This window comes from Oncorhynchus keta, unplaced genomic scaffold (assembly GCF_023373465.1).
Source record: "Oncorhynchus keta strain PuntledgeMale-10-30-2019 unplaced genomic scaffold, Oket_V2 Un_contig_14416_pilon_pilon, whole genome shotgun sequence".
Lineage (NCBI taxonomy): Eukaryota > Metazoa > Chordata > Actinopteri > Salmoniformes > Salmonidae > Oncorhynchus > Oncorhynchus keta.
The window spans coordinates 9,260-25,344 of NW_026278732.1; the positions used below are offsets into that span (position 1 = coordinate 9,260).

Below are 16,085 nucleotides of genomic sequence, written 5' to 3' on the forward strand. Positions count from 1 at the left end.
GAGCAGTCTGTATCTGGTTTATTGAGCAGTCTGTTTATTGAGCAGTCTGTATCCTGGTTTATTGAGCAGTCTGTATCCTGTTTATTGAGCAGTCTGTATCCTGTTTATTGAGCAGTCTGTATCCTGGTTTATTGAGCAGTCTGTATCCTGGTTTATTGAGCAGTCTGTATCCTGTTTATTGAGCAGTCTGTATCCTGGTTTATTGAGCAGTCTGTATCCTGGTTTATTGAGCAGTCTGTATCCTGTTTATTGAGCAGTCTTATTGGTTTATTGAGCAGTCTGTATCCTGGTTTATTGAGCAGTCTGTATCCTGTATCCTGTTTATTGTGGCAGTCTGTATCCTGTTTATTGAGCAGTCTGTATCCTGGTTTATTGAGCAGTCTGTATCCTGTTTATTGAGCAGTCTGTATCCTGGTCTTATCCTGAGCAGTCTGTATCCTGGTTTATTGAGCAGTCTGTATCCTGGTTTATTGAGCAGTCTGTATCCTGGTTTATTGAGCAGTCTGTATCCTGAGCAGTTTATTGTGAGCAGTCTGTATCCTGGTTTATTGAGCAGTCTGTATCCTGGTTTATTGAGCAGTCTGTATCCTGTTTATTGAGCAGTCTGTATCCTGGTTTATTGAGCAGTCTGTATCCTGTTTATTGTCTGGTTTATTGAGCAGTCTGTATCCTGCAGTCTGTATCCTGGTTTATTGAGCAGTCTGTATCCTGTTTATTGAGCAGTCTGTATCCTGGTTTATTGAGCAGTCTGTATCCTGGTTTATTGAGCAGTCTGTATCCTGTTTATTGAGCAGTCTGTATCCCGGTTTATTGTGGCAGTCTGTATCCTGTTTATTGTGGCAGTCTGTAGTCTGGTTTATTGTGGCCTAGGATAGAAATGACATCTTTTTCCTTTGCAACAATGACATCAGAGGGGGCTCACATGATTGGCTGTTCGATGCCAGCGACTCGGAGACACTTTTACAGCCACTGCGAGCCATGGGCCAATGACAAGCTGGAAACGGCAGAGAGCCTACAGAACATGAGATGAGCTGGGAGCGATGGTCGCTCCGTCTCTCACATAGAGATAGATAGAGGACTCCTCTTTATACCGGTGTCATTATAGCGTCTGTGACAACATGGGAAACTCCATTGAGGCTACAACCAATAGGAATCCTCAACCAATCGACCACTTTCAACCGTCAGAAGCATGGTGAAAACCTTTAATGTCGCTGCCCATGCCAAAAATCGCCTTTTGGACACTACTAGAGGCCTCTAGCATTCTCTATGGTCTCATATTAATAATTGAGTCAATCTACAACATGATTTTAATCGGCCATTCTTCATCATATCGTGCGATAAACGCGGAACCAGGCTATTTATAGAAGATTGGCATGATTGACATGATTCGGTTGTGTGTGTGATGATGCCTTGGCGTGTGCAGTAGTAGGCCTAGATATAAATTATGACATTAGAAAACAGACAGATGGGTTTGTAGCCTACTGTACTGGCTGTGCTGCAATTGACAGTTGTTGATTGTCTGGAATTAATACAAATAAACACTCTTATAAATAAGTGCATCTAGAACTTGGAGGAATCCTGAAAACGGAGGGAAAAAAAACGTCTCGTACCAATTCCGTCATCTTCGGAGATCACCGGGAGCTCGCACCGAATATCCACTGCCCCGCCTCCCCTCTCCTCTCCCCGTCAGCTCGAGACCAACGGAAACATCATAGGCTTGTCCGGCTGATCCACACGCGAGAAACGGATCTCGGAGACATACATACATTTGATTTGTTACAACGTATCTGGTATTTGACTGTTTGCTAGAATGGAAATGTTCACCCAAAATATCAATTTATGAGAAATCGACGTAAAATGGTCACTTTTCCTTTAAATGTTCTCTGTTGTTCTGCATAATATCCAGGAAGTGTGAGAGCGTTCCTCCCCAGCTGATCCAGACGGAAGTCTCCTTCTCAGAGGCTTTAACACTCAGCGGTGACCAGACAAGGGGACCGACCGTGTTATTGGTAAATACCGTCTGGAATTAATCCCGTGGATTATCCGTGGGTGTCTTTAGTGGAGACACGGCCCGGTGTCCCCACCGCCTCTGTCTTTCTCCCGGTCGGTCGGGTGGATCTGCCGTGGAAGGACTGTCATGAGCCCGGGCTGGGAATGGCATCCTCTCCCAGTGTGTGTAAGAAGGTCGGACCGGTGGAGGAGGAGAACGGAGAACCGGATCATTCTCTACAAGAGATGTTGAAGGCGATAGCCGACGAACGGAACCGTCTTACTGTCAGACAAGAAACGAGTGGACTTGGTGAGTAGAGGTTTACAATGTGCACTGTTGAATTGATTAGATTGGTGGTTTATCGCGTCTTGCAATATCACCAACAAATAGCTTGTTTGGTTACACGCTTCATGCTCATCCGGTTATGTGACTTTGTGACTGTAATTTGTAAGGGACAAACTCTCAAACCCTTGTTATTATCTGTAGAGTTTAAAGCAGTCAAACCTATATTTCCCCGCGGTTGGTTGCTTGTGAACCAGCCTACAAATTCCGACTGTTTTAACGTTTTAGAAACGTCGATCATCGCTTGCGAAACGGTTGCTGGTATATCAGCGCGAGAGAATCTTTATATTATAAAGACACTTACTGGAGCAGTTTAGCACAGATCCGGTTGAGGAACTACACTTCTTCCCCGGTGATCCTTACCCACAGGTGTTTTGGGGATGCGACATGTAAAGTGTTGGTCCCTTGTTTTAATGAGCTGAAATAACAGATCCCAGAAATGTTCCAGACAGCACAAAACGTTTCTCACATGTTGTGCACAACTTTGTTTACATTCCTGTTAGTGAGCATTTCTCCTGTTACCAAGATATTCCATCCACCTGACTGGTGTGGCATATCAAGGAATGAATTAACAGCATGAACATTACGCAGGTGCACCTTGTGCTGGGGATAATAAAAGGCCACTCAAATGTGCAGTTTTGTCAAACAACACAATGCCACCGATATCTACATTTTTGAGGGAGCGTGCAATTGGCATGCTGACTGCAGGAATGTCCACCAGAGCTGTTGCCAAATAATTCAATGTTAATTTCTCTACCATAAGCCACCTCCAAAGTAATTTTAGAGAATTTGGCAGTGTGTCCAACCGGTCTCGCGACCGCAGACCACGTGTGACCACGCCAGCCCAGGACCTCCACATCCGGCTTCTTCACCTGCGGGATCGTCTAAGGTGTGGGGGGACTGATGGACTGATGAGGAATGAGGTGGCCTCAATGGTCCTACACAGTCGGCTATAGTGTTGTACAACTTGTGATATCCATGTGAATATTATTGGATCCCCAGGCCACCAGACTTGTCCCCAGCCAGGAGAAGGGGGGGATTCTATATTTTGATATATTATTGGATCCCCAGGCCACCAGACTTTTCCCCGGCCAGGAGAAGGGGGGGGGATTCTATATTTTGATATATTATTGGATCCCCAGGCCACCAGACTTTTCCCCAGCCAGGAGAAGGGGGGGGGATTCTATATTTTGATATATTATTGGATCCCCAGGCCACCAGACTTTTCCCCGGCCAGGAGAAGGGGGGGGGATTCTATATTTTGATATATTATTGGATCCCTAGGCCACCAGACTTGTTCCCAGCCAGGAGAAGGGGGGTGATTCTATATTTTGATATATTATTGGATCCCCAGGCCACCAGACTTGTTCCCAGCCAGGAGAAGGGGGGGGAATTCTCTATTTTGATATATTATTGCATCCCCAGGCCACCAGACTTGATATCTGGCTGTTCAACTTTGGCACCAGGAAGTTATTTTTGGACCTTTTTTGAAAACCACACGATAGAAACATTTTAAATATTGATGTTTCAGGCGATACCGTAGGGAACTTGGCTCATGGATAGAAACATTTTAAATATTGATGTTTCAGGCGATACCGTAGGGAACTTGGCTCATGGATAGAAACATTTTAAATATTGATGTTTCAGGCGATACCGTAGGGAACTTGGCTCATGGATAGAAACATTTTAAATATTGATGTTTCAGGCGATACCGTAGGGAACTTGGCTCATGGATAGAAACATTTTAAATATTGATGTTTCAGGCGATACCACAGCAACCGTAGGGAACTTGGCTCATGGATAGAAACATTTTAAATATTGATGTTTCAGGCGATACCACAGCAACCGTAGGGAACTTGGCTCATGGATAGAAACATTTTAAATATTGATGTTTCAGGCGATACCGTAGGGAACTTGGCTCATGGATAGAAACATTTTAAATATTGATGTTTCAGGCGATACCACAGCAACCGTAGGGAACTTGGCTCATGGATAGAAACATTTTAAATATTGATGTTTCAGGCGATACCACAGCAACCGTAGGGAACTTGGCTCATGGATAGAAACATTTTAAATATTGATGTTTCAGGCGATACCGTAGGGAACTTGGCTCATGGATAGAAACATTTTAAATATTGATGTTTCAGGCGATACCACAGCAACCGTAGGGAACTTGGCTCATGGATAGAAACATTTTAAATATTGATGTTTCAGGCGATACCACAGCAACCGTAGGGAACTTGGCTCATGGATAGAAACATTTTAAATATTGATGTTTCAGGCGATACCACAGCAACCGTAGGGAACTTGGCTCATGGATAGAAACATTTTAAATATTGATGTTTCAGGCGATACCGTAGGGAACTTGGCTCATGGATAGAAACATTTTAAATATTGATGTTTCAGGCGATACCACAGCAACCGTAGGGAACTTGGCTCATGGATAGAAACATTTTAAATATTGATGTTTCAGGCGATACCGTAGGGAACTTGGCTCATGGATAGAAACATTTTAAATATTGATGTTTCAGGCGATACCACAGCAACCGTAGGGAACTTGGCTCATGGATAGAAACATTTTAAATATTGATGTTTCAGGCGATACCACAGCAACCGTAGGGAACTTGGCTCATGGATAGAAACATTTTAAATATTGATGTTTCAGGCGATACCACAGCAACCGTAGGGAACTTGGCTCATGGATAGAAACATTTTAAATATTGATGTTTCAGGCGATACCACAGCAACCGTAGGGAACTTGGCTCATGGATAGAAACATTTTAAATATTGATGTTTCAGGCGATACCACAGCAACCGTAGGGAACTTGGCTCATGGATAGAAACATTTTAAATATTGATGTTTCAGGCGATACCACAGCAACCGTAGGGAACTTGGCTCATGGATAGAAACATTTTAAATATTGATGTTTCAGGCGATACCACAGCAACCGTAGGGAACTTGGCTCATGGATAGAAACATTTTAAATATTGATGTTTCAGGCGATACCGTAGGGAACTTGGCTCATGGATAGAAACATTTTAAATAGTGATGTTTCAGGCGATACCACAGCAACCGTAGGGAACTTGGCTCATGGATATAAACAACATCAGTAACTGTGTTTTTCTTTCTTCTCAATGTTTCTGTACCATCGCTGCCTCCTGAAAGAGTCTCATTGTAATGTCACCCACAGCTGCACACCTGCCTAAAGGCTCATTATCATATGAAAAACCCTTAGAGATGAGCTCTCGAGGTTATTCATGAATAAAAATGAACCCAAATCGTATTTTTTTAAAAAGCAACCAGACTGATGTTGAAACAAACGGGTGTGTTCATTAGTGCACACGCGGGGGGAAACGTTGCACAATTTCAGGTCGGTCCCTCGACGTTTCAGTACATTTTCCGTTTGCCTCCTAGTGGTTACACGCCACGCTCGTCAACGGGTCTTTAGTTGGCGATGAGGCACGAGGGGGTGTGGTATATGGCCGATATACCACGGCTACGGGCTGTTCTGAGGAACATCCATGTGGTGCTGTTCAAGATGACACATTCCTGTAAAAATGAGCAGCAGGTAATGAGCAGCAGGTAATGAGCAGCAGGTAATGAGCAGCAGGTAATGAGCAGCAGGTAATGAGCAGCAGGTGTGTTCTACCGTCAGTACTGTGAATACTGAGGGTACAGTATTTTTTTTATTTATTTAACATTTTATTTAACTAGGCAAGTCAGTTAAGAACAAATTCTAATTTACAATGACGGTCTAGGAACAGTGAGTTAACTGGTCTGGGAACAGTGGGTTAACTGGTCTGGGAACAGTGCGTTAACTGGTCTGGGAACAGTGGGTTAACTGGTCTGGGAACAGTGGGTTAACTGGTCTGGGAACAGTGGGTTAACTGGTCTGGGAACAGTGGGTTAACTGGTCTGGGAACAGTGGGTTAACTGGTCTAGGAACAGGGGTTAACTGGTCTGGGAACGGTGGGTTAACTGGTCTGGGAACGGTGGGTTAACTGGTCTGGGAACGGTGGGTTAACTGGTCTGGGAACAGTGGGTTAACTGGTCTAGGAACAGTGGGTTAACTCAGGGGCAGAACGACAGATTTTTTTCCATGTCAACTCGGGATTCGATCGATTCAGCAAACTTTCGGGTTACTGGCCCAACTCTCTAACCACTAGGTTACCTGCCCCCATGACCATCTAAATATAGTCTCTCTGGTAGCCCAATGTCTCTCTGGTAGCCCAATGTGGACTGAAGCCCGGATTATCTCTCTGAGTGTCAAGGTGAATGTGACTGCAACCTCTAGGCTCGTCTACAAAAGTCCTTTTGGTTCAACAGCGTAATCTGAGGGATAACCTCAGAACACTAATCTGCATTCGACACGAGAAACGTGGTGATTTGAAGCGTTTGTTTGTCTCTCAGTGGTGGTATTGTTCTGTCAGGGACGTTTCATCTGTATTCCGGTCTCGGTATGAGCGTCGCCGCAGACCGGGTCTCGTGTCAATATGATGTCACCGCAGAGTGCTGGGTCTCCTCGTGTCAATATGATGTCACCACAGAGCGCTGGGTCTCCTCGTGTCAATATGATGTCACCGCAGACCGCTGGGTCTCCTCGTGTCAATATGATGTCACCGCAGAGCGCTGGGTCTCCTCGTGTCAATATTTCACCGCAGAGCGCTGGGCCTCGTGTCAATATGATGTCACCGAAGAGCGCCGGGTCTCGTGTCAATATGATGTCACCGAAGAGCGCCGGGTCTCGTGTCAATATGATGTCACCGCAGAGCGCTGGGTCTCGTGTCAATATGATGTCACCACAGAGCGCTGGGTCTCCTCGTGTCAATGTCTTTCTCTCGATCTGTCTTTCTCTGAGGCATTTTACACATCTAATCAATAGCTCTGTTACTGTTATCACGGAAGGATTAGGATGGATGGACATTTTAAAAATATAATGACTAGTTGAACGGCAGTATGAATAGCCAGTGTCCGGGACAAGGTAGCACGTCTGGTGAACAGGTCAAGGCTCCGTAGCCGCAGGCAGAACAGCAGAGACTGGATCAGCAGCACGACCAGGTGGACTGGAGACTGGGGACCGCCAGGAGTCATCAGACCAGATAGTCATGAGGAGGGTCTTAGGGCTCAGGTCCTTCTGAAGGGGAGAGGGAGAGAGGTGGGAGAATTAGAGGGAGCATATCGAAGATCACACAGGACACCAGATAAGACTGACCCTCGCCCCCCAGCACATAGACTTTTGCAGCATATATACTGGAGACTGAGATGGGGGGTGGGGGGGGACACTGTGGCCCTGCCTGGTGATGGGCACTAGGAGTAGTGCAGAACAGATGGGGGGGGGGGGACACTGTGGCCCTGCCTGGTGATGGGCACTAGGAGTAGTGCAGAACAGATGGGGGGGTGGGGGACACTGTGGCCCTGCCTGGTGATGGGCACTAGGAGTAGTGCAGAACAGATGGGGGGGGGGGGACACTGTGGCCCTGCCTGGTGATGGGCACTAGGAGTAGTGCAGAACAGATGGGGGGTGGGGGGACACTGTGGCCCTGCCTGGTGATGGGCACTAGGAGTAGTGCAGAACAGATGGGGGGTGGGGGGGGACACTGTGGCCCTGCCTGGTGATGGGCACTAGGAGTAGTGCAGAACAGATGGGGGGTGGGGAGACACTGTGGCCCTGCCTGGTGATGGGCACTAGGAGTAGTGCAGAACAGATGGTGGGGTGGGGGAGACACTGTGGCCCTGCCTGGTGATGGGCACTAGGAGTAGTGCAGAACAGATGGGGGGGTGGGGAGACACTGTGGCCCTGCCTGGTGATGGGCACTAGGAGTAGTGCAGAACAGATGGGGGTGGGGGACACTGTGGCCCTGCCTGGTGATGGGCACTAGGAGTAGTGCAGAACAGATGGGGAGACACTGTGGCCCTGCCTCGTGATGGGCACTAGGAGTAGTGCAGAACAGATGGGGGTGGGGGAGACACTGTGGCCCTGCCTGGTGATGGGCACTAGGGTAGTGCAGAACAGATGGGGGTGGGGGAGACACTGTGGCCCTGCCTGGTGATGGGCACTAGGAGTAGTGCAGAACAGATGGGGGGTGGGGGACACTGTGGCCCTGCCTGGTGATGGGCACTAGGAGTAGTACAGATGGGGGAGACACTGTGGCCCTGCCTGGTGATGGGCACTAGGAGTAGTGCAGAACAGATGGTGGGGTGGGGGAGACACTGTGGCCCTGCCTGGTGATGGGCACTAGGAGTAGTGCAGAACAGATGGGGGTGGGGTGGGACACTGTGGCCCTGCCTGGTGATGGGCACTAGGAGTAGTGCAGAACAGATGGGGGTGGGGAGACACTGTGGCCCTGCCTGGTGATGGGCACTAGGAGTAGTGCAGAACAGATGGGGGGGTGGGGGAGACACTGTGGCCCTGCCTCGATGGGCACTAGGGTAGTGCAGAACAGATGGGGGTGGGGGAGACACTGTGGCCCTGCCTGATGGGCACTAGGAGTAGTGCAGAACAGATGGGGGGTGGGGGAGACACTGTGGCCCTGCCTGGTGATGGGCACTAGGAGTAGTGCAGAACAGATGGGGGTGGGGGAGACACTGTGGCCCTGCCTGGTGATGGGCACTAGGGTAGTGCAGAACAGATGGGGGTGGGGAGACACTGTGGCCCTGCCTGGTGATGGGCACTAGGAGTAGTGCAGAACAGATGGGGGGTGGGGAGACACTGTGGCCCTGCCTGGTGATGGGCACTAGGAGTAGTGCAGAACAGATGGGGGGGTGGGGAGACACTGTGGCCCTGCCTGGTGATGGGCACTAGGAGTAGTGCAGAACAGATGGGGGGGGGGAGACACTGTGGCCCTGCCTGGTGATGGGCACTAGGAGTAGTGCAGAACAGATGGGGGGGTGGGGGGGACACTGTGGCCCTGCCTGGTGATGGGCACTAGGAGTAGTGCAGAACAGATGGGGGGGTGGGGAGACACTGTGGCCCTGCCTGGTGATGGGCATTAGGAGTAGTGCAGAACAGATGGGGGGGGGGAGACACTGTGGCCCTGCCTGGTGATGGGCACTAGGAGTAGTGCAGAACAGATGGGGGGTGGGGGCACTGTGGCCCTGCCTGGTGATGGGCACTAGGAGTAGTGCAGAACAGATGGGGGGGTGGGGAGACACTGTGGCCCTGCCTGGTGATGGGCACTAGGAGTAGTGCAGAACAGATGGGGGACACTGTGGCCCTGCCTGGTGATGGGCACTAGGATGTGCAGAACAGATGGGGGGAGACACTGTGGCCCTGCCTGGTGATGGGCACTAGGAGTAGTGCAGAACAGATGGGGGTGGGGGGACACTGTGGCCCTGCTCTGGTGATGGGCACTAGGAGTAGTGCAGAACAGATGGGGGGTGGGGGACACTGTGGCCCTGCCTGGTGATGGGCACTAGGGTAGTGCAGAACAGATGGGGGGTGGGGACACTGTGGCCCTGCCTGGTGATGGGCACTAAAATAGTAGTGCAGAACAGATGGGGGTGGGGGGACACTGTGGCCCTGCCTGGTGATGGGCACTAGGAGTAGTGCAGAACAGATGGGGGGTGGGGAGACACTGTGGCCCTGCCTGGTGATGGGCACTAGGAGTAGTGCAGAACAGATGGGGGGTGGGGGAGACACTGTGGCCCTGCCTGGTGATGGGCACTAGGAGTAGTGCAGAACAGATGGGGGGTGGGGGGGACACTGTGGCCCTGCCTGGTGATGGGCACTAGGAGTAGTGCAGAACAGATGGGGGGGGGGGACACTGTGGCCCTGCCTGGTGATGGGCACTAGGAGTAGTGCAGAACAGATGGGGGTGGGGAGACACTGTGGCCCTGCCTGGTGATGGGCACTAGGAGTAGTGCAGAACAGGTGGGGGGTGGGGAGACACTGTGGCCCTGCCTGGTGATGGGCACTAGTGCAGAACAGATGGTGGGGTGGGGAGACACTGTGGCCCTGCCTGGTGATGGGCACTAGTGCAGAACAGATGGGGGTGGGGGAGACACTGTGGCCCTGCCTGGTGATGGGCACTAGGAGTAGTGCAGAACAGATGGGGGGGGGGGGGAGACACTGTGGCCCTGCCTGGTGATGGGCACTAGGGGTAGTGCAGAACAGATGGGGGTGGGGGAGACACTGTGGCCCTGCCTGGTGATGGGCACTAGGAGTAGTGCAGAACAGATGGGGGTGGGGGAGACACTGTGGCCCTGCCTGGTGATGGGCATTAGGAGTAGTGCAGAACAGATGGGGGTGGGGGGAGACACTGTGGCCCTGCCTGGTGATGGGCACTAGGAGTAGTGCAGAACAGATGGGGGGGGGTGGGGGAGACACTGTGGCCCTGCCTGGTGATGGGCACTAGGAGTAGTGCAGAACAGATGGGGGTGGGGGAGACACTGTGGCCCTGCCTGGTGATGGGCACTAGGAGTAGTGCAGAACAGATGGGGGGTGGGGAGACACTGTGGCCCTGCCTGGTGATGGGCACTAGGAGTAGTGCAGAACAGATGGGGGTGGGGGGGACACTGTGGCCCTGCCTGGTGATGGGCACTAGGAGTAGTGCAGAACAGATGGGGGGGTGGGGAGACACTGTGGCCCTGCCTGGTGATGGGCACTAGGAGTAGTGCAGAACAGATGGGGGGTGGGGAGACACTGTGGCCCTGCCTGGTGATGGGCACTAGGAGTAGTGCAGAACAGATGGGGGGTGGGGGAGACACTGTGGCCCTGCCTGGTGATGGGCACTAGGAGTAGTGCAGAACAGATGGGGGTGGGGGAGACACTGTGGCCCTGCCTGGTGATGGGCACTAGGAGTAGTGCAGAACAGATGGGGGTGGGGGAGACACTGTGGCCCTCCCTGGTGATGGGCACTAGGGTAGTGCAGAACAGATGGGGGTGGGGGAGACACTGTGGCCCTGCCTGGTGATGGGCACTAGGAGTAGTGCAGAACAGATGGGGGTGGGGTGGGACACTGTGGCCCTGCCTGGTGATGGGCACTAGGAGTAGTGCAGAACAGATGGGGGGTGGGGGAGACACTGTGGCCCTGCCTGGTGATGGGCACTAGGAGTAGTGCAGAACAGATGGGGGAGACACTGTGGCCCTGCCTGGTGATGGGCACTAGGAGTAGTACAGATGGGGGTGGGGGACACTGTGGCCCTGCCTGGTGATGGGCACTAGGAGTAGTGCAGAACAGATGGGGGGTGGGGGGGACACTGTGGCCCTGCCTGGTGATGGGCACTAGGAGTAGTGCAGAACAGATGGGGGGTGGGGGGACACTGTGGCCCTGCCTGGTGATGGGCACTAGGAGTAGTGCAGAACAGATGGGGGGGTGGGGGGGACACTGTGGCCCTGCCTGGTGATGGGCACTAGGAGTAGTGCAGAACAGATGGGGGTGGGGGAGACACTGTGGCCCTGCCTGGTGATGGGCACTAGGAGTAGTGCAGAACAGATGGGGGGTGGGGGACACTGTGGCCCTGCCTGGTGATGGGCACTAGGAGTAGTGCAGAACAGATGGGGGTGGGGGCACTGTGGCCCTCCCTGGTGATGGGCACTAGGAGAGTGCAGAACAGATGGTGGGGGAGACACTGTGGCCCTGCCTGGTGATGGGCACTAGGAGTAGTGCAGAACAGATGGGGGTGGGGGCACTGTGGCCCTACCTGGTGATGGGCACTAGGAGTAGTGCAGAACAGATGGGGGGGGGGGGGGGGGGGGAGACACTGTGGCCCTGCCTGGTGATGGGCACTAGGAGTAGTGCAGAACAGATGGGGGGTGGGGGAGACACTGTGGCCCTCCTGGTGATGGGCACTAGGAGTAGTGCAGAACAGATGGGGGGGGGGGACACTGTGGCCCTGCCTGGTGATGGGCACTAGGAGTAGTGCAGAACCCTAATAAGCGATGCTTATTAGTAACTGCGATGTGCAGCGTCTGGTTGTTCGTCATTAAACACCACAGACCAGGAAATATGATTGATTAAAGTCACCTTGTCCAAGAGATTTACACAGTTATCAAGATGTTTGTCTGTTTGTTGCCACATGGGTTCATGAGTCTCTACAGTCAGTCTGCATCAAGCAGACTGACTGATGATAAGTCGACACACAGCACCGAGACTCTCTCTCTCTCCTGACATCAACCATAAAATGTCATATTATATATATATATATATACACACACACAGTGTTGTGACGATGTGCAAATGGTTAAAGTACAAAAGGGAAAATAAATAAGCATATAAATATGTGTTATATTTACAATGGTGTTTGTTCTTCACTGGTTGCCCTTTTCTCATGGCAACAGGTCACAAATCTTGCTGCTGTGATGTCACACTGTGGTATTTCACCCAGTAGATATGGGAGTTTATCAAGATCGGTTTTGTTTTCTAATTCTTTGTGGATCTGTGTAATCTGAGGCAAATATGTGTCTCTATGGTCATACATTGGGCAGGAGGTTAGGAAGTGCAGCTCAGTTTCCACCTCATTTTGTGGGCAGTGAGCACATAGCCTGTCTTCTCTTGAGAGCCATGTCTGCCTACGGCGGCCTTTCTCAATAGCAAGGCTATGCTCACTGAGTCTGTACATAGTCAAAGCTTTCCTTCATTTTGGGTCAGTCACAGTGGTCAGGTTCTTCTCGCTGTAGGGGTTGGCTTTGTTAAGGAAGGTTTGGGAATCGCTTCCTTTTAGGTGGTTGTAGAATTAAACGTGTGTGTGGTGTGTGTGTTGAAGAGGGTGGGGGATTGCTGCGTCCGTCTCACCCCACGTTTTGATTTGTTTCTTTGACAAGAAGGGTGTGCAGGTGAATCTGTGGTCTGTCGTACTTTAATAAGGTGTCCACCAACTAGCCTCCCAGTAGCCACTCGCTCTACATCCACCAACTAGCCTCCCAGTAGCCACTCGCTCTACATCCACCAACCAGCCACTCGCTCTACATCCACCAACTAGCCTCCCAGTAGCCACTCGCTCTACATCCACCAACTAGCCTCCCGGTAGCCACTGGCTCTACATCCACCAACTAGCCTCCCTGTAGCCACTCCCCTCTACATCCACCAACTAGCCTCCCAGTAGCCACTCGCTCTACATCCACCAACTAGCCTCCCGGTAGCCACTGGCTCTACATCCACCAACTAGCCTCCCAGTAGCCACTCGCTCTACATCCACCAACTAGCCTCCCAGTAGCCACTGGCTCTACATCCACCAACTAGCCTCCCGGTAGCCACTGGCTCTACATCCACCAACTAGCCACTCGCTCTGCATCCACCAACTAGCCACTCGCTCTGCATCCACAAACTAGCCTCCCAGTAGCCACTCGCTCTACATCCACCAACTAGCCTCCCAGTAGCCACTCGCTCTACATCCACCAACTAGCCACTCGCTCTACATCCACCAACTAGCCACTCGCTCTACATCCACCAACTAGCCTCCCAGTAGCCACTCGCTCTACATCCACCAACTAGCCACTCGCTCTACATCCACCAACTAGCCACTCGCTCTACATCCACCAACTAGCCTCCCAGTAGCCACTCGCTCTACATCCACCAACTAGCCTCCCTGTAGCCACTCGCTCTACATCCACCAACTAGCCTCCCGGTAGCCACTGGCTCTACATCCACCAACTAGCCACTCGCTCTGCATCCACCAACTAGCCACTCGCTCTGCATCCACAAACTAGCCTCCCAGTAGCCACTCGCTCTACATCCACCAACTAGCCTCCCAGTAGCCACTCGCTCTACATCCACCAACTAGCCACTCGCTCTACATCCACCAACTAGCCACTCGCTCTACATCCACCAACTAGCCTCCCAGTAGCCACTCGCTCTACATCCACCAACTAGCCACTCGCTCTACATCCACCAACTAGCCACTCGCTCTACATCCACCAACTAGCCTCCCAGTAGCCACTCGCTCTACATCCACCAACTAGCCTCCCAGTAGCCACTGGCTCTACATCCACCAACTAGCCACTGGCTCTACATCCACCAACTAGCCACTCGCTCTGCATCCACCAACTCAGCCACTCGCTCTGCATCCACAAACTAGCCTCCCAGTAGCCACTCGCTCTACATCCACCAACTAGCCTCCCGGTAGCCACTCGCTCTACATCCACCAACTAGCCTCCCGGTAGCCACTCGCTCTACATCCACCAACTAGCCTCCCGGTAGCCACTCGCTCTGCATCCACCAACTAACCTTCCAGTAGCCACTCGCTCTGCATCCACCAATTAGCCTCCCAGTAGCCACTCCCTCTACATCCACCAACTAGCCACTCGCTCTACATCCACCAACTAGCCTCCCGGTAGCCACTCGCTCTACATCCACCAACTAGCCTCCCGGTAGCCACTCGCTCTACATCCACCAACTAGCCTCCCGGTAGCCACTGCTCTACATCCACCAACTAGCCTCCCGGTAGCCACTCGCTCTACATCCACCAACTAGCCTCCCGGTAGCCACTCGCTCTGCATCCACCAACTAGCCACTCTATTCATCCACCAACTAGCCTCCCGGTAGCCACTCGCTCTACATCCACCAACTAACCTTCCAGTAGCCACTCGCTCTACATCCACCAACTAGCCTCCCGGTAGCCACTCGCTCTACATCCACCAACTAGCCTCCCGGTAGCCACTCGCTCTACATCCACCAACTAGCCTCCCGGTAGCCACTCGCTCTACATCCACCAACTAGCCTCCCGGTAGCCACTCGCTCTACATCCACCAACTAGCCTCCCGGTAGCCACTCGCTCTGCATCCACCAACTAACCTTCCAGTAGCCACTCGCTCTACATCCACCAACTAGCCACTCGCTCTGCATCCACCAATTAGCCTCCCGGTAGCCACTCGCTCTACATCCACCAACTAGCCCCCAGTAGCCACTCGCTCTACATCCACCAACTAGCCTCCCGGTAGCCACTCGCTCTACATCCACCAACTAGCCTCCCGGTAGCCACTCGCTCTGCATCCACCAACTAGCCACTCTCTCTACATCTACCAACTAGCCTCCCGGTAGCCACTCGCTCTACATCCACCAACTAACCTTCCAGTAGCCACTCGCTCTACATCCACCAACTAGCCTCCCAGTAGCCACTCGCTCTACATCCACCAACTAGCCTCCCGGTAGCCACTCGCTCTACATCCACAAACTAGCCTCCCGGTAGCCACTCCCTCTTCATCCACCAACTAGCCACTCGCTCTACATCCACCAACTAGCCACTCGCTCTACATCCACCAACTAGCCTCCCAGTAGCCACTCGCTCTACATCCACCAACTAGCCACTCGCTCTACATCCACCAACTAGCCTCCCGGTAGCCACTCGCTCTACATCCACCAACTAGCCTCCCGGTAGCCACTCGCTCTACATCCACCAACTAGCCACTCGCTCTACATCCACCAACTAACCTTCCAGTAGCCACTCGCTCTACATCCACCAACTAGCCTCCCGGTAGCCACTCGCTCTACATCCACCAACTAGCCTCCCGGTAGCCACTCCTCTACATCCACCAACTAGCCTCCCGGTAGCCACTCCCTCTACATCCACCAACTAGCCTCCCGGTAGCCACTCCCTCTACATCCACCAACTAGCCTCCCGGTAGCCACTCGCTCTACATCCACCAACTAGCCTCCCGGTAGCCACTCCCTCTACATCCACCAACTAGCCTCCCGGTAGCCACTCCCTCTACATCCACCAACTAGCCTCCCGGTAGCCACTCCCTCTACATCCACCAACTAGCCACTCGCTCTGCATCCACCAACTAACCTTCCAGTAGCCACTCCCTCTACATCC

The 16,085-nt window shown here is 52.1% G+C and overlaps 1 protein-coding gene across 1 annotated transcript in view; it reads left to right on the forward strand.

Moving 5' to 3' along the window:
- The first annotated feature begins 1,258 nt into the window (after positions 1–1,258).
- The window catches only part of LOC127918520 (uncharacterized protein KIAA0930 homolog), a 30,680-nt gene continuing 15,853 nt past the window's right edge, over positions 1,259–16,085 (forward strand). Inside the window, exons 1-2 of the mRNA XM_052501839.1 lie at positions 1,259–1,790; positions 1,907–2,299. Coding sequence (XP_052357799.1) covers positions 2,155–2,299 — 145 coding nt within the window. The 5' untranslated portion in view covers positions 1,259–1,790; positions 1,907–2,154. The remainder of the gene's footprint in view (positions 1,791–1,906; positions 2,300–16,085) is intronic.